Source organism: Atta cephalotes, assembly GCF_000143395.1.
Source record: "Atta cephalotes unplaced genomic scaffold scaffold00001, whole genome shotgun sequence".
Taxonomy (NCBI): domain Eukaryota; kingdom Metazoa; phylum Arthropoda; class Insecta; order Hymenoptera; family Formicidae; genus Atta; species Atta cephalotes.
Genome location: NW_012130065.1, coordinates 9,868,765 through 9,895,233, shown reverse-complemented (window position 1 = coordinate 9,895,233; position 26,469 = coordinate 9,868,765). Strand labels below are relative to the sequence as shown.

Here is a 26,469-nt window from a genome sequence, read left to right as displayed (position 1 = left end):
AACGTAAAAAACTAAACTTTTTAATTTAGGGTCGTATTTTCTTTCTTTTTGTTTTTCGTTTAATTTTTAATTTACTTATTCTAGGAATTTTTTCTAAAAAAAAAAAAAAAAAAAAGAAAAGAAGAAGAAGAAGAAGAAGAAGAAAGCAAAGCTAAATCTTTTTAATTTTCTTACAATTTTTACTCATTAATAATATGATTAATGAATAACATTCCTTGTCGAATTTTCGTGATTTCTTTGAAAATTTTTGTTCAAATCAAATTTCTTTGCAACGAACCTCATTTCTCCATTTATATAGATATAAGACTGTGAAATAACGATTTTATCACAAAGTACAGCCTTCCTCGAAAAAAAATTAAAACTTTCTTGTTATCAACTTATTAGACGTTATTAGAACGAGAAATGCTGCCTTCAGTCTCGAAAATAAGAAGAATAATAAGATAAGATAGATAATTAACTAGCTAATTAGCTATCAAAAATTATAGAATCCGAATACTTCCGGATACTATAGATAAAAGCTTTCTGTGCACGAATGCAAATATTTATATCATCAAAAGATCGCTTTTATCTCTAATAAAATGACTACTTTTTATTTAGTAAAAAGTTTAGTAAATAATATATCTGTTAATATTATATCTGTGCCTTATGACTTAAGCTATTTTTTTTCTTTTTAACACTCTTAGCAATTGATAAAATTGTCTCCTTATTTACAGTCCAAATGGTTCAAGTTCTTTAACTTCTGAATCAATCGGAAAGAAAAACATTAAAATAAGAAATCGTAAACAGATCGAAAACAAAATAAACCTAATGCATCTCAGAGGTAAGATACGAAGGAATGTGTCAGGTAAAAATGAAACGGGTAAAGAATGATATACCTTTTGTGCCAGCCTAAATGATTCCGCAAAGTGCTTATGAACCGCCTGTTCGGCCCTTTGTTTCTCAAGCCTTTCCTGTTCCATTTTGACCTTCTCCATCTCGCGTGCTTCCACTTCACGACGTTCCCTGTAACAAACAAGCAAACGAAAATTCAGTTTATATGCGCAATTATTATGTGAATCGGTGCATACAAATTGGCTCGCGGCTTACAAAGTCATTGACGATTAAGAACGGATTTAACAATTAAAAGACGAATGGCATTCTACAAATGCAACTTTATTTAATATACTGAAAAAAATTTACTAAATCTTAATACATATTTCTTTGAATAGTACTAAGTAAATATCTACTTACAATAAATAAATATTTACTCAATAAAAAATGATAGTTTAAATAAAATTTATGCTTTCGTATTAAATAAATATATGTTTACAATTAGTAAATATTTAGAATTATTCAGATATTTATTAAAGTTTAATTTTTTTGTGTAAATTTCTAATGGTATTAAGTTAGATAGCTTTAACGGTTCGTAATCTTAGCTATGACGTGTACATAATAATTAATTCTTAGTTACAAGTCAATAAAAATATACAGCTATTTATAATTACTTTTTACTGTAATAAGTTTTACAAATGGACGTCTTGGTTAATTAAATTTTCTCCATCTCTTCTTTGTTTATAGATAGAAATTAGTCATTTCGATTAATTAATCGTTCCACTGGATGTATTTTTATTTTAATATCTTCAAAAGAGAAGACTAACGTCAGAAGCGCGAACGTCTTTATACAATGTGCTCTGTAACGATGCTTGAACGATAGACATAATTTATACGCGCGTAATTTATATGGCTATAAAGGAACTCCTCCACGGTCGCTCTCATGCTCCCCCGCATTCGCGTTCTTTATCGATTTATCTCTGCCCTACGGCCTCCGTTCGCAAAGCTCGGCGGAAATCGCAAATGGCGTAACGCGAGGGGAAAAGAGAAATACGGGGGCTGCGATTCCCCGTCTCCCCAGGGGCAACGAGCTCTGTCAGCTGTTACCGTTACTCGAGGCAAAATCAATTGTCGGATCTCTGCGTTCTCCAGTTACAGTCGCGTTTTCTTTTTACACTTTACGAGACATAGATTTTCACAGTCCTCTACATATATCGTTTCTCGAACTTTTACACAATGAAGACAATTTATAAGAGTAATTTACATAAAATTTAATCAATTTACGCACAATTTATTCTGATTTTATAAGTTCATATTACATTTAGAGAAAAACATTGTGGTAGTAATTATACAAGTTTTATATGTAAGAATTAATACAGTTGAATAAACAATTTTATACTTGCAATAACTACAAAATAAACTATTTTATATTTTAACTAAATTAATAAAATCGTACCATTATATATATCTGTGTGTGTGTATGTGTGTGTGTGTGTGTGTTTTAATTTTAATGTAAAACTTGTCTAGTTATGTATCTTATTTTTTTATATGTGTGTATATGTGTGTAGATATTGATTCTACATATAAAACTTACATAGTCTTTTATAATTGCCATCATTATATCTTTTTGTCTAAATGTAGAAATAAGAGATATGTTCTATGCCACTAATAATTATGCGCAAAAACTGACATTATACACTTATTGTTATCATATCATCCTAGCGTTTATCTACAACGTTTTATTTATGTTATTCGCGCACCGTCTTTCACAGAACTCGCTCTAGGATATGCGTAACTTTTATCTCTTTGCCTTCTCGCGCAAGCAAGAAATTCGCTCATCCCGCATAAACGCAATGCGCATCGACGGAGATAATAAAACGCAGCGTCTGGCTAGTATATCTATCTCGCGACTCTTCAAGGGGCAGAGAAGAGCGGGGGTAAGATAAGAGCATTCATTAACGCTTGCGCAAGTTATTTATACTGTTACGTGCGCAACGCGCGTGTTTATCTGCACGCTCGGTCGGCGGACCTTACAATGCACGCGCGCGATAAATACGTCCGCGCGTATCTTCACTTCTCTCTATCCTTCTCCCTCACTTCTGTTCTCTCGTGCCACTCTTTCTCTTGTCCCTTTTATCTTAGCGCGCGCGAGTGCGGTGCACTCTGGCACACCGTCCTGAAAAAACCGCTATTGACGTACACGCAGGTATATGATCTCCAGACGAGAAATGGAAACGATAACATCTGACTGATGACGGAAACTGTTTTGAATGCTTGACCGATACTATTAGTCGTATCTGTAAGGTCGATTAAAATACCGGACAGATAAAAGCTGGTGTGTAACTCATTAAGTGTGTAATAAAAATATGAGAGCAATGTTTAAAGTAGTGACACTGTGTGATCTGTCAGTTCATTGTTGAAGATATAAAATTATGTTTTGTATTTTATACAAATAAAACATTACGCGACCGACAAGACTATGTGTTTCTAAGAATAACTAAATGACTTTTAAAGAAACATTGCGCATTATTGCGTTACAAAAAGTCAGACAGAAAATAACCAAACAGGTATTTTCTAATGTATATTCTCAAGCTACTTGATCTTAACCTAAAGATAGATTACTCATTCCTTTTGTAAGTGCGTATAATAATAGTAAGGTAATGCTATAATATAGCTTTCTTGTACAAGATGTAATAAAATATTTATATAATAAAGCAAATAATAATACTACAAATTTCGAAGTCATACTTTTTTCATTCCTCTAGTCATTCATCTTCAAAGAACGCGTCATAGATGTAACATGTGCAATTCATTTCACGTTTGCACTTCGACATTTGCGAAATCGCTTGTTAAAATGTATTTAAGAGCGCATGTTATCGCAGTTGTGTAAACGTAGAGACTTATCTATATTCGCCTTTTGCTGACTGCATCATATTTAATATCGCGACGCCGAAACGCAATTACGCGCAATCGCGTTATTAATCCTTGCTCGCTCGCACAATGTAAACTTCATTATCTAGTGTCGTGAAATTTTTTCGAGGTCACGGATATCTACAAATAGCATAGGTCGTCGGTTTTGAAGTGACTTGACTTGATTGACTTAATTGAACCAGACTACCTTGAAGTCTAGCGGATCATACTGTGACTTAATTTTTGTCAGAAAAATAGAATGCTTTTAACAATTCTTGTGGTAACTAACTTTAAACTAATAATTCTCTCTTTCTGCTAAAATTAACCTGATAAATAAAGTTCTTTTTTTTATCGTCAGCCTAAATACATTATAATAATACAATCATCGAATAAATACGTGGCATATTTAAACTGTGAATCAAGAATGTATTCTTAACTTTTTATCCCCCCCCCCTCTCTCTATAAATTTAAACTTTATTTTTATTTTACAACCTTTTTTTACAACTTTTCAACGTCTATTTACATGTTATTTCATATTAAAGACGGAACACTTCTAAACAATGAAAATGATAATTAAAAATTAAATGTTATCATTCATTGTCAGATAATTTCAATTGCAAAATGTTGAATTCGTAGAGATAATTAGCATGAAATTAATATTAAAGTTCAATATTAATATCGAAAAGATGGTTCACAAAGACGAGCACATTTTTGAAATTCAATATAAACGATAAGACTTCGAGTATAAGAGCGTCATTGAAAAGCAAGATTCCGTTAGTATTCGTATTCGAGTGTGTATGCATCCGACCTCTTCGAAATTGCACGACGAGGACGATGTACATAATGCGCGCAACATAATGCAACTCAGCAGCGAGAGTGGCTGTCGAAGCAGGAAGAAATGAAGGCGAGGCACTTCCAGAAGATCCGCACTCAAAGAAGTGCATGCATTCTTAGAAGATAAAATGTGTCATTACGATGCCACGATACTCCAAAGTCATATCATAATATACAGGATATCACAGAAGTATCATTACAAAACTACTCTTCGAATCTTAAGATATCTAATAAAAATTTCAGATTAGAAAAGCTATAATTTCGTCGTTATATAATATCGTTATTATAATATCGTAATCAATAACAAATATGTTAGTCACATTTTTACGTATAAAGATCAGTACAGTTACAATGTTAGCTTTCTGCACAAAATAAATCCAGATTCTAGACATCGTATAATAAATTTGCTTTCATCTTCTCTGTCAGAATAAAAACAGAGTAAATTCAAGATCGAAGCAAGGAATTTTTCTAAATTCCTTGGAAAAAATACCTAAAAGAATGTCTGAAAATGGATCAAAAAAAGCAATTGATGTATTAGTTTTTCTCCGTAAAGAAAATCGGTAAAACTGTCTGGGATACTGATTTGTTATTCTTCATTGAAAAAATACATCAGTTTTAAATCTTAAGTAAAAATCCCAGTATGACAAGTTAGTTTATTGATTATCATTCAAGAACAAGCTTTAAAAAAAGAAAATAATTATTTATAATTATTTGAAATTGTTTTCTTAATTCGAAAAAGACAGTTTTTGGACAGTAGAATAAAAAACATTTGGACATTATATAACAGAAAGAAAATACTATACAATAGAACAGAATACTAGAACATTTCTAGAATCTGCATCGAGAAAAGAATTTCTTGTACCTGCTTTTTTCCTACCTCTATATTTTATTTTTGTCTACATTCTCCACATATCTGTTAGTCTCCAATTTCCAATGTTTAGTTTTCAGAAATGGAACGAACAGAGGTATACTGACTTTCTAAAAAAAAATTGACATTAAACTTTTAACGGTAATATCAGTTGAAGAAACAACTAGCAAATAAATGCTCGTGTTTAGAAGTAACAATAAATCAATTCTTTCATGAAACAAAACAACATATCCCTAATAACTAATCTTTTTCTTTCGTATCTCGCATTAGGCCTTGCGCGACTGACACGTGGATACTTTTCATATCAATGTAGTAACCTCGAAAGTCCGTAGGATCGCGAATGAGATAAATAGAGTGGTATGAGATAAATAGATTATAGAATGATGAGCTCGTTCTTTCGCTGAATAGGCGGCGATTAAGGGTATTTATCAGTGAGGCGGATCTTCGTTGGACATCACGTCGTCATTGGGGTTAGCTATTTTCTCTTGAAACTTTAGTGTAAGATGTATTTTAAGTGTGAATATCAGCATATGAATTATAAATACTCGATTATATTTCGTGAAGTGATGAAATAGCGACTTTGAAGCGACGAAATGAAAAAGAAAATATTCTGTGAATAAAAAATCAGTGTAGAAATTAAAACGTAACGAGACATTGAACGGTTCTTTCTCCAGGATATCAACTATAAGTAAGACTTATAAACTTTTTCAATTTCTAAAAGCTGGTTAATTTGAAAATATTCTGAAAATAATGGATGTACCTTCAAAGTTGACTCTGTTTGTCCCTTTCTCTCTTCGAGAATTAATGAACAATATTGATGATTTGCATAAGCTTATAAATATGCGTAAAATAGAGAAAATAGCACTGTTAGCATAGATACACACGCGTGGCAAGTATATTATTTCTACGCGTAAGTATTAAGAAATCATGACCTAAAGTCAACTGTATTCTGAGCGATAGCGAAAGTCTCGCGTTACCGAGCGAACAAATAATAACGACTCCGATACTTTTTTTACATAGCTCAGCCAAAATAAATGCGTTTTTGCGCGATGTTTTACATTGGTGAGGATTATTCCCCGTATAACGTATTGGAAAAACAGAAATTTCGCCGAGTTTCGTGGAAGCGATCACTGATCAAATCGTGCGGAATATTTACGAGCGTGATGGGATCGCCAGATGTATATTTAAAAACGTAACAACGGCTACAACTCCCATTGTTAATCCGTTCGAGGAAATCTCAAGGACTACGCACGAAACAAATCCATGGCGAATCACCTTGGCGCAAGATCGTAATTTGAATAATAAATATACGGTTGCGTAAATCGCAACGTGTATTGTCGCGTCGCGCTTTAACACAGCGGCATTCGATTATGGGATTAATTATCGACCACAAAGAGATTAATCGGGGAAACGAAAAAATATAATCGCCGCGTATCATCATTTATCGATTACAGTAACTAATTATTTCACTCTCGCCTTAGGCAAAGGTTCGATTATGTTGTTGATAGAATCTATGAGAGTCTCATAAATTTTACAAGACGAGAATTTCTCGCGTGTCGCCTTCAATCTCCTAGATCTTTGAACCAAATTCTAATGCGGTCAAGAACCAATCGCGTAGTAAAAATCGCAAAGAATGTAATTTAATGTAATTCTTATTAAAAATCAAGAGTCGCTTTGAGCAAAAAATAGAATTCTTTTTTTTATTTGACTTATTCTTATCGGTCTAAATTTTACTTACATAATTGTTAATCATTTTCTAATCAAAGTTGACGATTTTTGTTTCATCGGTGGTTTTATAATATAATTTCATTATATAGTAGTATGTAATACTATATAGTAATATGTTATATAGTAGTACGTATACTTTCGCGTGACTTACCGCTCCGCTTGTTTCAGCAATTCACTCCGCCGATTAAAATTACATTCAGTATTCCCACCTGCCGTAACGAGGTGTTTCGTATATATTCGGAAATAAATACTTCGTTACTCAAGATTCTCCGTCGCGCGGCATTTTATGACTTCGCGATTTTGAAACAAGCACAGTTCCGAAGAATGTTTGCTAATCTCGGTATTCCTTCGACATGAAGCTCTCTGTCCTTGTTTGCATGTTTCTTTATTCCATCGTGCGAGGTGAACGCATTCGAGAAGAAAACCAGCGTTAATTTTCCCTCCACGATCACTAAATCGTTTCGTGCCGCGTTTCGCAATATATTTCGAGCATAACGGATATATACGAACTACGAACGTGATCTAGAATGATGATCGGGCATGCCTAACCTGATTTCGCTATTGACCGTGATAATGCTAGATATTCAATCGAATAAAAACTTATTAATCAAATAAAATATATATGTATGTGTGTATTACATCGCTTTTTTTGTAAATCAAAATTTTAAAAAAGTAGATGTTAAAGTTTTTTTTTTAAATTAATTTACTTGCCATGAAAGAAAAACTTACCAAGAAAAACTTATTGATTTTTCTATGTATATAATTTCAAACAGAATATAGTTAATAATAAATCGAAACATTTCTTTATATAATTTAATTAAATAGTTTATATAATTTATAAAAAATCTTCGAAGACTTTACTGGCTTCAACATAATCGAAGTAAAGAGACGCGCAGAAAGTAGCATAACGTGTGCATATGCACGGGTATAAACTTTTGTCTCGTGATGTAAATTTAAACGAAGAAACAAGCGACACGTGGAGTTGTATAAAACGCTAGACAATTTACAAGGTAAATTCAATGGATATGTAAAAATAGAGCCTACGACCTTTATCGAGACGATTTTCGATCTTTCGTCGGCCATTTCGAGCGTGCGACTGATACATTATGAATAAGACGATAAATAAAAACCTAGTTCAATACACATAAAAAAATTCATTAAAAGAAAATTAATTCTTTGAGTACAAAAAATGAATCTTTTTAAAATTTAATAAATACATTTCAAGATTATCAAGAAAATATTCTTTTTTTTTTTTATTAAAGATAACCTTATTAAAGATTACTTAATAAAAAGGAAGTAAATTGAGTAATCACTTTTCAAGAAATAATATTTTTTTATGTGTGCGAAGACACACATAAACTGTCGGAGTACAAACTTCGCGTTACGTAATGCGAAGAGGAATGATTTCGATTGCTCACGATACGATTACGGCTGATAAGCGCATGCTCGTGACTTAATCGGCATTAGATTTTCCTTCGTCGAAGATAAATGATTTTTCGTACAGACCGAGGTCAGCCAGTCGCAGATCTCATGCACCAAGGTAATGGAGCAATGAATATGGAATCACGAACGTTCAATCAGCCACAATAACGATCGTCCGAAAAAATAATCTTTCGTCGGAGAATCAATCCTCGGAGCGACGTGGTGACCTACTTTTTGTACCCATTAACGAAGACAGGTTGTGTGGTAAGCATTCTCCACCACAAATCCAGCAGAGCGTTACCTGAATTTCGGGATGATCGTAAAGCTGACACAAAAGGAGAATTGTAAAGATCTTGATTTAAAATCTTGACGCGGCAATAAAAAAATTCTAATGTCTTTCTTGGTCAGCGGTTATTCGAAAATTCCTTTTCTAACTTTTCTGCCATTATAAAATGGCATGTACGTTCGACTTTTATATCTTGTTTGGAATCTCGGTCTCTATAGAATCAGTTTCTCTAAAACGTGTTCGAGGAGGAGTTATATAGCAACGATACATTGAAAAAATGCGCTGGAAAGAACCAGGGATACTTTCAAAGAATGAGACAGGCGCCTGTCATTTCCAGGACGAGAGGGGTGTGTAAAAACCATACAAAACGCACTCGCGGAAAAAAACTCGTTAGTCGTCCTCCACTCGTCGCGATGCGTCCCGTTGCGCCGTATATTGCTTTATATCGTATCGCGCGGCAAATTAACGCTTGCATTCCTACGCTTTCTGCACCCGCCGCGTGATTACCGTGATTTCTACGTGACGTAATTCCACGCAGACGGAAACTGACGAATGCGAGGGAGAAAGAAAGAAAAAAAAAAAAGAAAAAGAAAGATATGAACGGGAGGAAAAAGCGGGGAGCGCGAACGAGACGGAACGAGTTTCACGCGTGTGCATTGCACACAATCACACGTACATTTTCCTCGTGCGTATATGTTTGCATGGCCAATGCATCATTTAGATAGCCTGGGTATATCATGCCAAGAGATACGCCTCGGCGCAACAGCAACGTCTATCGGGTGACGCAGAAATGACCACGTAGACATGGCGTCTCGCGCCGTTCACGCTCGTGGGAACAATACACGATCGCTCGCCGGTGATTTATCACGCATTTGCATTACGTCGACTTGAGAGGATCGTAAATCACAACGGTCGCACCGTAAAATAATCGCGCGGTCGAGAGTTCTCGGGGAAAGCTCGGTGGTGATTGAGTAACGAAAAGCGAGCGGCCTTGGCCAAAGATGATCTATCCATTTCTGGATCATTAGCCTCGGTTATGATATAGGTGGAGAAAGTGTATTTGAGTAATGACGCTCATGGAAGACACTGCAATTTGATTATGACTCCTCATTCTTCTTTAAATTGAAATCTACACAGATACATTAATGGAATACGTGATGCTTTCAAAAATAACTTCATATCATAGTAAATGACTTTATATCAATAGTAATATCAAATATCATGATATCAAATATCATGATTTGTATCAATACTGATATCAAATATTAGCTTGAGTATTACATTTTTTTACATTTTTTTTTGATAAACGAATGAACGACATTTAGTAACAATCACAAATGGAAGCAAAAATTCATTTCGTCTTTTCGCAAACTTTTTTGTCTCTACTCTAAAAAGATTAATGTTCGCGCAACTTTCATTTTCGTGGTCTTATTGATACGCATAACCCAGAAATGAGACGCATACGAAAGGAAGTACGATGACATTTGCACGATTGTAATTTCAACGAAGGCAACCCGTCGCGGCGCGCCAACGAGAAAATAAACAGGTTTATTCATTCTGAGTTACCTCCTCGAGCATACGAGGAAAAATTGTAAAATCGTAGAAAGATGGCATAGCTAAAAATAAAGAGCAAAATACATAAGATGTATACGATGTACAGTCAATTTCTAAGTATTATATTGTTCGCAGATATAAATAATAGAAAAGAAAATAAAGAAAATATAGAAAGATTTTTGCCAAAGTATCTTAGAATCTTAACATAAATATTAACATATAGATAAAAATAATTTTATTGGATCATTAAAATAATAATGTAGGAATCTCAAGTATAAGCCATATTCTAAAATGTTTTGACATTCTAGGAACTAGTTTGAGTGGCTTACATATATGGCGTGGCAATAAAGTTTGGTGAATATATGAGAAAGTAAACACTACTTAATTATAACATAAAAATGGACTTTTATTGTCCTTCAAAATAATCTTTATACATAATTCACAAAATTCGTACAGCTTGCCAAAACTTTGTAAAAAAATTTATGAAAAAAATCTTTGGATATCGCTTGAAATCTTGTTGTCACACGATTTTGAATATCTAAAATGTTTGTAAATCAAGTTCCTTTCATCATCTTTTTTATTTAAGAAACAAAAAAGATCTGCAAGAGCAAGATCGAGAGAGAATTAAGGAGAGCGCAAGTAATTTAAAATGGTAATGCAATGCTGATTTAAGAATCGTATGACATTTGTCTCTACGGAGGGATTATTTCGAAGAACAATAAAGGTTATTTATACATATATTAAGTGGTGTTTATTTTCTTATATAACATTCATCGAACTTTTTGCCATGCCACGTAATTTTGAATAGTCTAACAAAATTATTTTCAAATCTATCTAAATTTTTAGATGCTCAGCAAAATCTCTGAGACAGATTATGAACAACGAATAAAATCTGTTTTTATTCGTTAGACTGCACTAGAACTCTCTCGCTTTCGCTAAATATCAAACATATATGTCATTTTAAGTTTTAAAATTGTATACTAAGCTCAGCTGCAGAAAATAGACCTAAATACGTACAAACATCCAAGCAATTTAGGTATCCTTGGTGCTCCGCTTCTTCTAAATAAAAAATTACCGACTGACCCGTTTAGAGGAGGCAGCAGATTCCGAGTTAATGAGAGCGAAACTTTTGTTTCGCCGACCGACTGCCACACTGAATGAACTGTGTCAAATGCGCGACGCATTTGCGAAACTAGTTCCGCGAACTGTCGGCCGCGATTATGGCAGTCTATAGAGAAGCCCACAGGCGAGAGGTTGCTCTCCCGGTAAATGTCACTAACCTTATAACTATTTCCCCTCTTGGCTCTCCTTCCTGCCCGTCGAAATGCGAGCACCTGCTGGCTATACTGCATTACTCGTGCAACTTGCCTCGTGTTAATATCCGTCGCGAATAACATTTCGACATACATTTACGTCGACACCGATAAATGGTTCTATATTTGACTGTCGTTCGCAACACGAGCAAACGCAAAACGCCGAATTGCAATATCTCAAGTGAGACGAGCATTTCCTGTTGTTATCTTAAAGCTAGATATTACGCAATATTATTCTTAACCCTTGACTATTAATTTTTTTATAATTTTTCCTATTTATTATTCTGCGATTACTCATGCATTTCGTTATGTCACTATTACACTGAGAAAAAAAAAAGTTGTTTAACTTGACTAAATGCGTTTAGTTCGTAATGATTGTTTAGTTCAAATATTTATATATTTAAATTAACAAAATTTTGTAATTTAAAACATGTTATTTGTTTGAATTAACAAATATTTGCTGGACAGTCCGTGACATTTAGTTGAATCAATTATATATAATATTTTTTTTAAACGGCAATTTTTTTTCCTCAATGTAGCTTCTTGAATACCATTTCTTTTTTTCAGAGATAATCTCGAAGAATTAATATTAAACATACATTAAATACGTTATTTTAAACATCTATAAACTTCGATAAGATATGACATCCGGAAATTATGCGACCCCTTTGACAGTCAGTATCATTTATATAATATCCACATCTCTTGATCGCTTAATCGCTCACATTATCAAGAATGCAGTTCGAATTAATCACATCTACGTCTTTATATAAATTTCTCAGAGTTTCAGTGCCGAACGCGCGTGTCAGTCACGAGTCACCAAACTGGAATCCTCATTCCATGCGAGACGCAGACGGAGTCTATACGCGAAATCAACGGTCAAGCTTCGACGCGTGCTCGACGTCTGCAAAATTGCTCGTGCAGAAAGCGAGGCCTGCCAAAGCGCGCCTCTCCGGCCCGCCGCGCTCTATTTTCGGCCGGAGCATTCGAACGAGAACGAGACTGCTCGGTGTGAATATTACAACGTGACGTGTATATCGTAAGGCGCGTTGCAACATTCGCGAATCGCGAACAAAGTCGCGGGCGGCCTCGGCGTCGAATTTAGAAGAGAGCAGCTGTTGGCGCATAAAAATCCTTCGCCGTCGATTTAACAACGATCTTGATTTCCCTGACAGAGAGGGAGACCTTCTTTCTGTGACTTTCTTTCACTATCGTGAAATACTCGAGTATTTCTATTCTCTTTGTATTAGACCACTCTATTATAATTTTCGATAATAAATCATAGCTTAGATTATGAGATATTTATTCATTAATCTTTAATAATTCGTATTGTGAATTTGATGATGTATGACATTGTATGACGATAATGTCTGACCTAATTTCAGAATATTAAACTGCTTTATACAAACTAAATGCTCTGCCGGTAATTGGAATAAAGAATAAAGAATAAAGAATCATATTTTGATTACAAATTTGGGTAGCTAAGTTTAAATCTAAGATTTAAGAAGTAAGAAGTAGATAAGTAAAATATAATTCGAGTTCTGTAATAATAAAATCTCGTTGTTAAATCTTTAACGAGTATATTAGAATCTTTTCAGATTTTTATATAATCCGGAACATTAAAAAAAATTGCTCGAAGACCCGTATTACTGACGGAAGAATTAAAATTAAAGTTATTGGCAGAGAAAATATATTACGACTTTATTAGAAGTACTACTGTTGATGAGTAAAAGATATAATCTCTCCGACTATTTAAAAATCAAGATTCAATCTTGCCAAGTTTAAAATGTTTCAGAAAAGCGAAACATGTGTCTCTTATTGTTTACAATTCTACAGTAAGAACTGCGCGCATGAAATAATGACTACTGCGCGGTGAATGTCCCTTGTAAGTTGCCGCAGCTGGCTCGCTCGAAAATTATTTACGCAGCCTACCTAGAGTCGAGAGACGAGAAAGAGGATTCTCCGTCGATTTAATCCGGGTCCGAGGAAGTTTCACGTCGGGAAATAATGTTTTACGATCGTTCGAACGACACGGCGTACAGAAGAAAGGCCGGGAAATGAACGACAGCGTTTATATTACAAAGACCAAGAGGGATCTATGCGTTCGTATGTATGGAACACGTCGCTCGCATCGAAGCGGAAAGCAGAGGGGTGGAGGGGGGGGGAGGAGCGGGGCGATCAATAAATCCGTGAGGGGAAACCCAGGCACGAAACGCTCGCGCGAGGGCGGTTTCCGAGGGTTGATATGGTCGATCGATCCGAGGGTGCTTTTCGGGACAACCAGAATAATGGCACGATAGCAAAGGGGGAATTCAAATCGTATAATCGGTGCCGCGTGCCTGCTGAGAACTTCTGTGTTCCGCATTCAGGGTATTTATCGATATTTCGATTAAGAAGAGAAACACGAATTAATACAGAAAGGTCTATAGCCTCCGGTTATCCAAAGTAAAATCCAAAGTGGAATCCAATTAACCTGTTATCGTTATTTGCGCGAACAAAGATGTTTGATAAATTAAAAATTCTCGCGATCATATTATAGAGGAGATAGAAAGTTTTACCTTGATTTGAAAAAATGTAAAATATTGACATATGCATCACGGTTTATAACATAATGAATACAAAAAGTATTGGTACAGAAATATCGAAAGATATTAAAAAAAAAAACAAACATTAATTAGCAATTTATTTAGAAAAAGAAAATAAAATGGACTATATATCTCAAAATTATTTAATCTAAAAAAATGTGTAATAAAAATATATTATTTTAAAAAGTAAAAATAAAAAATTGTATTATTCGAACACAAAATATACAAAATATTCGTACAGTCGCAAGAAATTTAGCTTCTCAATCAGGATTACAAAAGAAGCTCTTTTTTGTTTATATTAGGCCAGAACGTGTTCATTGTTTAAAGCGCTAATATTAATTAATATCTATTTTCTACAAATATAAGTTTTTTTATAAAAATTTTTCCTGTACGAATATTTTTTGTACTCATTATATCATATCATATTAAATCACATCGTTTGATGTGATTTACTTATCACATTCTGCGTTCTTATTTGCAGAATATCACTGCTGAAAGTAGTATTGTTCAGAAATGTCTATGACCTAAAGATAATTCAAGACTTCGAGTTTTAATAAGATTGTAAGCAGTAAAATTTTAAATTTGAAACATCCTTGCAAGGCGAAATCGGACATTCTTGAAGAGAAGATCAATCTTAAGACACCTAAAGGTTAATACAATGCACGATCCGCTATTTTTTTTCTGTTAACAAAGGTGACAAAATATAGACTTGAAGAGAAACTCGAAGAAAAACTCGTATAAAAAAGGCTACACATTTCAATATAATGATGCATATCCTACAAATCACGCAATGTATAATGAAATGCGAAATGCATAGTCATGCATTTTTAAAATATTATCAAAAACTTGGAAAAAGGATATTTATAAATTGTAAATTTATTTATTGTAATATTCTGTTAACGAAAATAAAAAAATAATATAAAAAGTCAGAAAATCATTTATAATAAAACAGCAAATCTTTATTTTCTAAATTATTTATAAAATTTCGATATTCCTGGAATATGTAATTGAAAGAGATTTTCGCAAATAAATAAACCATTTTTATTAACAGTAACCACGTTTCAATTAAATTTATAGAGCATAATAAGCCAGCAAAATAATCATTTTTAAAACAAGAATACCTTCATTTTATAATAAAATTACAGTATTTGTGGAACTTGTGATGCAAATAGGTTATCATAAATTGTGAATAAACAAGAGTTCATTATAATCTTCTCTTCAATAAAAATTTTTAGAAGATAAATCATTGAAGAATAATCGTTAAAAACAAGCATTTCATTAATTAACTTTCAACATTTCTAAAATAAATACAGATAAAAACTGTGGAAAATCGAATATCATTAATATAGTGATTTATTCAAAGAGATATTTAAATATTTAAAAAATCGCGGAAAATAATTACGTCGTTCTCGTTTTCGATAATTTTGAAATAAATAAAATCAATGTGAATAATCAAAAATGAAAATTTTAAAAACGTAGACAGAGAGAGATGGATATTCACCCTTGCAATATATACATATTCTTCTCGCCACTTGAAATATAATTAGCGGTGAGAAAGCACAGGCGACGGTGAGGCGGTAAATCACCCGCGGTGCGAGTAAAGATCAAGGGAACGACAAACTGCCGGCCAGGTTACCGAACTCCTTCGGAAATTACATGACGGAAATTACAGGCGAGCTTACTTGCACTCGCTCTGGCAACCGACGATAGGGGGAGGCGACACGAGGGGTCGGGGCTTTAAAAATAGTCGGATCACGCTTCTAAGTCAGTTGGCTTTACGAAACCGCGCGGAACGAGCATGGCTTCCGGGAAGCCAATTCCTCCGACGCACTAATGCCGGAGCCTAGGTAAAAATCGGTAAAAAAAAAATCGTTCGCCTCGCCGATGTAATTCTCTCGGGGAATGAATGTCGTAAGTCGAGATATAGAATTTCGCTGGAACGATGTTGCTTTTTACGCGCGGTTTTCAGACGCTCGCTTTAAGAAGGAAGTTAGCCAGTCTAATGGTTATAATCTGAGAATTGCAAGTCATGATGTGTTCGAAAGTGATTGAGAATGGGACGGCTTATTAATAAAAGAAAAATATTTAATATATCTAAATAAAAAATATTTATAATACTTTTAATATCTTCAAAATAATGTTACAATATTATAAATTAAATGTTATCGAAATATGTTATTATTTAAAAATGAAAAAATACGAATATTTATTTTTTAATATTTGTTAAAATAATTGTTCACGAGAGACGGAATTTATTACATTTCTGTTATAAAAAATGTATGAGAAATTGGAAATAAATCTTACTACTAGTTGTATAACATATGTGAAAAGGATTAAACAAACGCGTAAATTCGTTACGGTTGTTATCGAGCTGTATTGCAACACATGGATCATCGTATTTATGATGAACAGAAAAAGAGAGAGAAAGAGCGCTGCATTATCGAAATCCAATAATTGTGTTATCCTAATGGAGCGGCGGATGTCGTAAGGCCCGATAACCCAAATACGAAACGAACAAAATTTGCGCCGATTATCGCGCTCGTTGTCACCGTAAGAGAAAAAAAACATCATGACGTTAATGGACGATTAACCGATAAACTTATAGTCACACAGAAAAGACGATTTTGCTGAAGTATCTAAAAATTCAGCTAGATATAGACCTGAAAATAATTTTGTTAGACCATCCATACCAACAAAAATAATTTTGTAAGAAGCATAAGAAATGCTGTCAGAATAGCAATCAGTTTGAACATCCTATATATAGAATTATTTGGTCCAACAAAATTATTTTCAGATCTGTAATCTGATCAGATCTGTATCTATCTAAAATACTTTAAGTAACACGTATTTACATTATATTACACATATATTAAGTGATAGATAATTTATATATATTGTGTGTGTGTGTGTGTGTATGTTTCCGTTTAATAATTTAACATTTATAAAAATTTTTTTTATCAACATTGAGAATGATCCGATCGGTGTCGAAACGTTTGTTGTGTTATATTTTCATATTAATAATTTTATAATATATTTTCTTTATTTTATTTCTGGCTCGTGGCCCTTCAAAAATTTTGATTTCATTTAAAATACTTTAGATACTTTAGCAAAATAGTATTTTCCATGCTGAAAGGCAGAAAATTTCTGCAATTTTCCACTTTTCGCGAACGCGTTCCTTTCTCCTCCACGCCGATCGTCACGTCTGCTATATCGCGTTTCAATAAACAAATCGCCAATTATAACTCGCGTGAATCCAGATCCGTAATTCTTGCCTTTTGTCTTCCCGAGGCGATTGCGAATAAACTTAGTCTTTCATTCGCGCGATCCACCCCTTTATCACCCACCCGCGCCGTTGAGATTTCCGTAAACATGCACTGGCGATGGTCCAATCGTAGAACGGAATGTATTATGCGAGAAATTGCAACAGTCTGAACAGACAGGGGTAACGAGGCAATAATTTTTTTTTCGTGTGGAAACGCGCAGGAAAATTAATTGGCTAGTTGGCTAACCGGCTGGTCGAGACAGGTATAGCATCGTTGTGTATGAATGTTTATCTCTGCCTGTTATTCTCTTTACCAATGCGGAAAGTAAGCTTTCATTTGAATTGTTTACGATTCCAAGAGGAATTTACTGAGAATTTGTAGCGCGTAAATCGGATTAAATCACTACACGTTAGAAAAACAACGTCAGCGATAAAGACGCGCGGAAAAGTGATTGTGCAAGTAGGACAGTCTCATTCGGCAAATCGCACGAGAGAATTCTCACGACCGACAGAATTATCGCTTCAAGAAAAAAAGATTCACTCTGTTGTGAAATGATAATCTTACTACACAAACAGGATATTCCACAGACAGTTGCGTAAAAAAATAGCTAATAATTTCATTACTAAGCAAACATTGTCACTTTAGTCGAGCACATATATCAATTATTAAAGACTGCATTATCTGCGCTTAATATAATAAAACAATAAATGTACACAGAGTAATTTTTGGAAAGAATGATTTTTCTGTGGTATCTAAAAATTTAGTTAAATATAGATACGAAAATAAATTTATTTTTGAATTATTAAAATAATTATATAAAACGTTTAAAACGCTAATTTGCTTATTTTATCAAGCAATTACCATACGCGAAAATATCGTGTACGAGTTTATAAAACTCTTGACGATACTTTTGGAATCAAGTTAGTTATATATATATATACTAGAGTTTTAATATGCGAATACAAAATTATTGCAGGTTATTTTCAAAAATGATACCATTTACATTAAATGCAAATGAGACATTTGGCAAGCAGAATGTCCGCAAATTAAGATTCACCTCCAACGGAGACGACGTGGATAAATTCTTTATTACTTTTGCGGCTCATTTGGCCACAAGATCACTTGCAAAAGAACTACACACGAAGATAGATATACTCGGTCGAAATAGACGAGACCTGCACTGCAGAATAGTCGAAAAAGAAAAGTGGGTTGATGAACGTTCCTTTTAGAATTGCCTCAATGTATCTTCACAAAAGTTTTAAAGGCCGTATGAGAAAAAAGTTTGGATACCTTCCTAAATTCTAAGAAAAATTTTCAAAAGTGCAGAGTTAAGTGAGACTTATCTTATCATCTCCGAATTAAATTTACTATCAAATTAAATCTAATAAAATTATTATATTATCTAATATAAAATTAATGTAACTATTATACAAAAACATGTCGCAATATTAGGGAAGAAAAATTTAGCGTTTCTAATTGAAGAATTTCATTAGATTCACGTGGCGATTCCCTTCGTACATTCTTGTTGACCGTAGCACGAATACGTCGATGTATGTATATCGCAGTTCTCAAAATAGCGATTATCGCGCGCACGTTCCGAAATAAACTGCGTGCAGGACAGAATTTAAAATAAAAATCGATAAGTCTCGCGGATAAAACTGCACTTCTCGCTAACAAGTCGTTTCTCGCTCTCGAGGGTAAACGATCTTTCACAAGATGAACCCGAGGTCGTCGATAAGCCGATGTGGCTTCCTCTCCACCCGGCGCGAGTTTTCACAGAGGCTGTGACCCGAATAACGAAAGTGTCCGTCGAAAATAATTCCACGACGCGAAAGAATTCACGCGCGGGATTTATAGATCATTTGCTTTCAAGGACGTGAGTGACGTAAACATGCAGTTGATGCACTAAACATTTGAAATATAACACGCTATCTATAAAAATACGAACAATACAAATATTACGAGGACAGAAAGATTGGCAAATTAAGGAGCATTTACATATTAATATTGATGATTTTCATGAATTTTACATTCGTCGATTGCGTCACGGTTTTGTTCGCGCAGCTGTTTTGGCACGTAAAATGAGATTTCTACGCAAATGAATATCTTTTTAGCATGTTCGAGTGATTGATAAAAGCGAAAATTATACAACATTGTTGCAACTACGACGTGTAGAAGTTACATCGACTTTTCAGAGATGAGGTATTATTATTATTCAACTTGCCATAATTCTGTTAATTGTGTTATTTTAATCGAGTTACTTTAATAATTTAATATATTATTATTAAAATATTATTTTACATTAAATTCGTTAAATTATTAGATGCATTCGGGGAAATGCTATTAGCGCTATTTATGTCATTCTAAACTTGTTTTACGTCTAATAAATAATGAAGATAAAATGACCTAAGTAGCGCTAATAGCGTTTCTACGAATGCATCAAAATTTATTAAGCTACTACTTTAAATTTTATAATACAATATTATAGAAAACAAATGATAGTTATTTAATATAACCTTCTATTGATCATGAAAAGGCATTAAAGAGAGATCGGAAACATTTTTCAGATTGCACAAATTTGTTTACCTAAAGCATATAGTATATATGAGTTCAATCGAAGTGGGGTGAAAATGATTAAGGAGACACACCGTCGGAGCAGATAATAAATGCCCCTTTCTCCCGTTCCCGCGAACGATATCCCGAGTATGAGATTACTTCGCCCCCGTTTACACGTCCGGAGCCAGCTGGGACCGGAGCCAACTTCGAGGAGCGTATCCTCTTCCATCTTCTTCCACGAATTCCGCGCGATCCAACGTTAACTCGCAGCCGCCGTTTTGGCTACATTGTAAATTGTACGATTCCTTTGTCCGAGGCCGGGAAATCGCCAGTTAATCAATACCGAGCGAGACAAATAATAAACGTATACAGCAGAGCTGATTTTCTTCAATCCGTTACTGCACGATTATTGACGTGAGAATTCATGATGCAGATAATTGCCATCTGTCCTTCTTCTTTTTTTGGGTTTCCAAGATTTTCAGGGAATTTTCTAAATATTTTACTTTGACTCCCCCCGCGCTATTTTGCATTAGTCCTGATTTATAATAAATGCAGTAAAATGTGAACTGTAAAAAACTGATCAATCATAGTTAAATGTGAGGAAGATAATTTTGACTTTGATCGGTCAATTTATAAACAATTAGATATGAAATAATTATTCGTTAATTGTTCTGACTAATTTTACTAATCTGCACGCATTTTTATATGTGTCCGAAATTGCAAGCGAAATTTTTTATTTGTTGATTGTGATTTTGAAAATTTTGATATAGTAATTCTAGGTGTAAACAATTAACCATCATCACAATGTATTTTAATAAAAAAATATATGTATGTAAAAAATTATTTTCAAAAGATAACTTAAAGTTATTCTAATAAATCAGCGGAACGAAAACATCAGCTTAATGGAAAAATGTCGACTACAAATATCTGTGTCTCGATTTGTCATGTTATCTTGAAACTGACGCAAGTAGAGATGTATAAAACATTCAAAAACAGAGTTCTTTGAAAATACAAAAATAACAAACTCATGTCGTATTTTATCTTTGGTCAATTGACAGAGACAAAACGAACGTTGAACACTGTAGGTGAGTCACGCAATGTCACGCCACTGGTTTAGACGCAGATATTTATCACGTTTACGGCATGTAGTCACAATGATCACTCTTAATTGGATGGAATGATCGATCGGTGATCGATGAACGATGATTGTATTTGAATGTAAACTCAACATCAGCTAACGCATTAATTCCTTATATATTCTCGAAATTGTGGATATATTTCTTCTTTGGATATATTTCTTCTTCTACATTGATAATATAAGATATATATTTTATCGTATAATTATCGTATATAAATCGTATCAAATTTCTTAATAGACAGAGAAAAAAATCTTAATAGATTGAATTTTCTAATTGAATGCTTATAAATGCATTGCAATCGGCGCGATTTCTTGACTGTTCCTGCAATTTCATTCACCGATAGCAGCGACATTTGCAGATGCAAAGGGCGCAGAAAAAAGTGAGGATAAAGAGAGAGAGAGAGAGAGAGAGAGAGAGAGAGAGAGAGAGAGACGCGAAGAGAGGCGGTGACAAACGGTGATAACGATACGGTCAGACTGTCGTCGTTGATAACGTATGCTGCGTGTAACCGATAAGATAAAGTTGTGAACAACCGCTTCAACATTACAGATTTTTTCTGAGAAAGCGTAAATGCGGAATGCGAGTAATCTACAGCGAAAAAAAAGAAAAGAAAAAGAAAGAAAAGGAAAGAGACTAAGGACACAGAGTATACGTAATCACTTCACTCGAGATACTTCAACGCGATACATCGACCTTCAGAACTGAAGTCACGCGCTCGATAACAAGAATGAATTAACACGCGCTACGGAAGCAACATGGAATGTAATTATCGGATTGCAGCGAGATTATAAGGAAATTAAAAGCGGTTAATCGCACGATCGCGCGACATGCTTCAACTTGCGTAGCTGTCCCATGTGTAATGTGACGTATACGTAATTAAATGTGATTAAAGCGAATGGTTGTTCGAATCGTTACGTTTTTGCTTTCGCACAATAACAACTTCCTCCCTCAACGCTTATTTACATTAATAAATATCAAACGATTGAGAAATACGTAAACGTTTCTTTATGTACGTTTATTAGCATTAACTTCTCGGTTTACAGTGAAGAAGATTGTATTTCTCAAAAATGTTTATTACTGCAGTAATTATTAGAAGCAGTTGAATTAGTATTGTCTGGTCGTTTTTATCTACCGCAAACAACTTCCTCTATCATGATAGGTTTTGCATATCACGGTGAATCCGCTATTTATTTATGTACATGTATCAGTCTTTAATCGTGCGTTGCGCAACAAGCATTTTTAAAGAAATGATCGCTGCTCGTTGTACTCTTGCGAAGTTCGCGCACTTTGAACAATCGAGAATAATCCAACGCGTTATCAAACATACACGTATCGATGATTCTTAAAATTAACACGAACAAGATTCATTGAACATATTATTTTTTTCTATTCTACATAAAATATTTAAAAAAATTTAAATATAATATATATTTTGATATAAGGCGTTTTTTTACATGCAATGTAAAGAATACGTACGTATTTGTTTCATTGTTTAAAATGAATATTTTTAAATCTCATAGCTTGCATCTCTCATATTTATATAACGTTAAAATTCTATTTTACTTTCATATACGTCGTGATACACGAATTTCTTTGTTTGTTTGATCATCGTTAAAATATGTTTCTTAATTTATATTTTTGATATGCTTTGATATGCTATTTCAAAGCAACTCAGTTTAGTATGCTAATGCATGCTAATTATTTGTAACGCTATGCACATTAAAATTTAAATTCTGCCTACGCAAATCTATTTAGATGACGCATAATTTATGTAGCTCATATTATATATAATGATTATGATTTCTTCGCTTCTTTTTAACCTACGCCTACATGCTATTTAACTATGTTGCACAAGTACATGTACATTTATATCAAAAATAATTATTATTATTGATTCAATTACAATAAATTAAAAATATTCATTAAGAAATTAACATTTTTTTTCGTATTATAAATAAAAACAATATAAAATCTCTATAATTTTTTAACGATACGATTAAATAACAATTATCGTCTTTAACGATCTTTATAATAGGATATGATTTTAAGTTGTAACAGTCATAACAAATATATCACGACTGGCTCAGCACCGCCCAGGAGATACGCGGATGGCCTGTGTAGACACAATTTGCAGTCTGCGATCCCAATACAGAGCGCGCTGAATCGTCGCCGAGAAGAGAGAAACCCGAGCTCTCTATTGACCTAGATCGTGGCCTCGGCGGAGCAGCATCGCCATTGCAAACTATATGGTGAGGAACTGTTTCTCTCCGCCTCCGCCGTGGCCAAATGCGCGTTGCACCGTCTCTTTTACCGCTGCTCTCTTTTCTCGGCGGCCGGTTCGTCCTCTGTCGTTTTTCCTCGGCGCCCGTCTTCGTGGAAGCTCGAAGAGCCGGGAGAGCCGGTGGAGCAAGTTACCGGAGAGGAGGATATTTGCGGTTGTGATTCAGCGCTGGCTCTCAAGAGAAACGGGGAAGAGAAGGAAGGGAGGAGAGGAGAGGAGAGAGAGAGAGACAGAGACTTGGTGAGACGCGAGTTGTAAACCGAGAAGGAAAACTGACCGCAACGACTGTCCAGTATATCTGATCTTAACTTCGATGATAGATTCTTTGGAAGTTCTTCGGAATTCGATATTTACTTAGGAAGATTTGTAATTTTAAACAATAAATATTAAAAGCACGAATTAAAATATTCTGAAATTGTTTCAAATTTTTAAGTAGATTCAAAGATATGCAAGTTGGTACGCTCTAAAACGTTTGGAGTGGAGTCTAATTCTAAAGAGTGACAACTATGAGCCAGTGTTGAAAAAATGATTCAATTATCAATTTTTAAGAATGAGATTTTTCACTCTTTAAAATTAGATTTTACTTTAATGATTTTAAAGAGTAGGCGAGATGTGAAAACGCCCTAAATTTTTTTAAATTTTGTAGTTACATCTTTTACTAGTATATTATGTTGTAATTAAATTTATTATATTATAAAGACCTTACAGCTCGGTTTTTCAATATGTGATTAATTTGTGGTTTATTTTATAGATTTAACCTCACTTGATGATGATGTAAAAATTGTGTTTTTTAATTATGAGTAGTAATATTAAAAATTATTCACTACAAAACATTTAGAGATTAATTATAGATAAAAAAGAACAATTTTTATATTATTAGGCTAAACCTAACCACATGAGATAGAAGAATGTAAAAATGATAAATTTTAAGACTTATAGACAGCTTAAGACTTATAGCATTAAGACCGTTAAGTCCTAACTTTTATTTTCCTTTTCCAGGACAAGATTTTAAAGAAATATACCTGAGATGCTGTCTTCAGGATTTTAAAGGATCTTACCTATTCAAAGTCGAAATAATAAATCGTCACTCACTTTTCAGATTTCATAGAAATTAGAAACTGTTTTTGTTATTGATCATGTTATTGATCACCGGGATATTTTAGTTACGAATATTCAGGTAGCGTACAACGAGTAATTAAAAAACCTAAACTCTACCCAAAATAACTTTGTGCAATACTTTCCATTCAGCTGTGTCTCTGTAAAAATTATCATTATTCGATCTTTGACATAGGTGTTTATTTTAAAAGTGCGTACCCTAAACAGGTTAACTTGTTTGAAAACAAATTATATACAACAAATCTTTAACATTATCCATAACAATTGATTTTAAGGTGCGTTCCGTTTCATGCATAATACGCAGGTAACGATTTTATTCTTGTTGTTTATCGAATATTAAAGAGGGATCAAATGATATTTCATGCGCATCATGCGTGAAACGAAATGTATACCATAGTGAGTCAGGACGAACTTTCAATATTTTTCTCGCGTCAGGACGAACTCACATAAATGCAGGAACTTATCATGTATTGTGATAATATTGGAACGCGCATGTTTAGTAAACATTTGTGAAAATTAATGTAACGAAAGACTGGAAATGGAATGTTTTCCCTCAACGAAAGAAAATAAACTCGATGTTTTTTAAGAACGCACGATTGGGAATATTGATACAGGATAAAACAATCGTATCGCATGCGCTTTCGAATATCAGAGATACGAGGACTGAAACAGAGTGTTTTGCGAACTAACGTAATCGTCGCTCTATCGTTATATTACTTTTTCCGATGGATGGCAACAGAGAGAAAAAAGAATGAATGGAATTCTATTTTGATTTCGCGAAGCTCGAAAGTTACAATTAAAACAACAAAGAGAGTAGACGAGTTATTCAAAGTATGCTTTAAGATTATATAACGTTGATTATCATAACAAAGTCGTAAAATAGTACAGAGAGATTTGTAATATAATGCAAAGAACGAGAGGAAATTACTAAACGAAGATAAATAGAAAGTGAAAAGTTATAAGTTATGCGCGATCATATATATGTGAATACTTATACCAATAGAGACTCGTGTTTCTCTCGACGAGCGTATTCTCGACTCGGATGATTTGCAGAAAGAGCGTTTCGCCATTCCGGAACGAGAGAATTCACCGCAGTGTCTGTACTTTGTTGGCTCTTTCGGTACAGAGAGTAGTTGTACTGTGTAAAGTTCGACATGAAACTAAATCGGAACTTCGGACTTTCAACGAAACGATGTTCCTGATAGTGGTCAATGTTTTCATGAAACTCTTGAGTGTTTACCTTACGAGAAATATAGATGAAAGGAGAAATTTGCCTAAACACACTGTGAAAAGAGCTTATATCCGATCATACTAATTTTCTATATGTGTATATATATATATATATATATATATACACACACACGCATATCACAAGGCATATATATATATATATATATATGTCCTTGTGATTCGTCAGCATAATTTTCGCGCCATTAATCACACTGTTATCATTTTGATATCATGATAAAACTTTTAAAAATGGTAAATTACGGACTGACTATTACTATTGACAAGATGCAGGCATAATCTGATAACGCCGAGATTACTTCACGATACAATAGCAATTATCATTTATCAAATGCTAGAGAGACTCACCAGTTCGACCTTGAACGACCTCGGAGAGGCATAACTGCCATCTATATATATATATGTATGTATATATATATATATATATATATATATATATATATATATATATATACTATATATATATATAGTTTACTTACTTACTTAACGTAAGTTAAGTTAATTAAATTTAAAATTTAAACTTAAACTTAAACGTAAACGTAACGTTAACTTAACT

At 33.8% G+C, this 26,469-nt stretch overlaps 1 protein-coding gene across 1 annotated transcript in view; it reads right to left on the bottom strand.

The window, feature by feature from the left end:
* Positions 1–26,469, bottom strand: part of LOC105618554 (microtubule-associated protein futsch) — a 168,106-nt gene that overhangs the window by 28,898 nt on the left and 112,739 nt on the right. Inside the window, 1 exon segment of the mRNA XM_012200089.1 lies at positions 876–1,002. Within this exon segment, the coding sequence (XP_012055479.1) occupies positions 876–1,002 (127 nt within the window).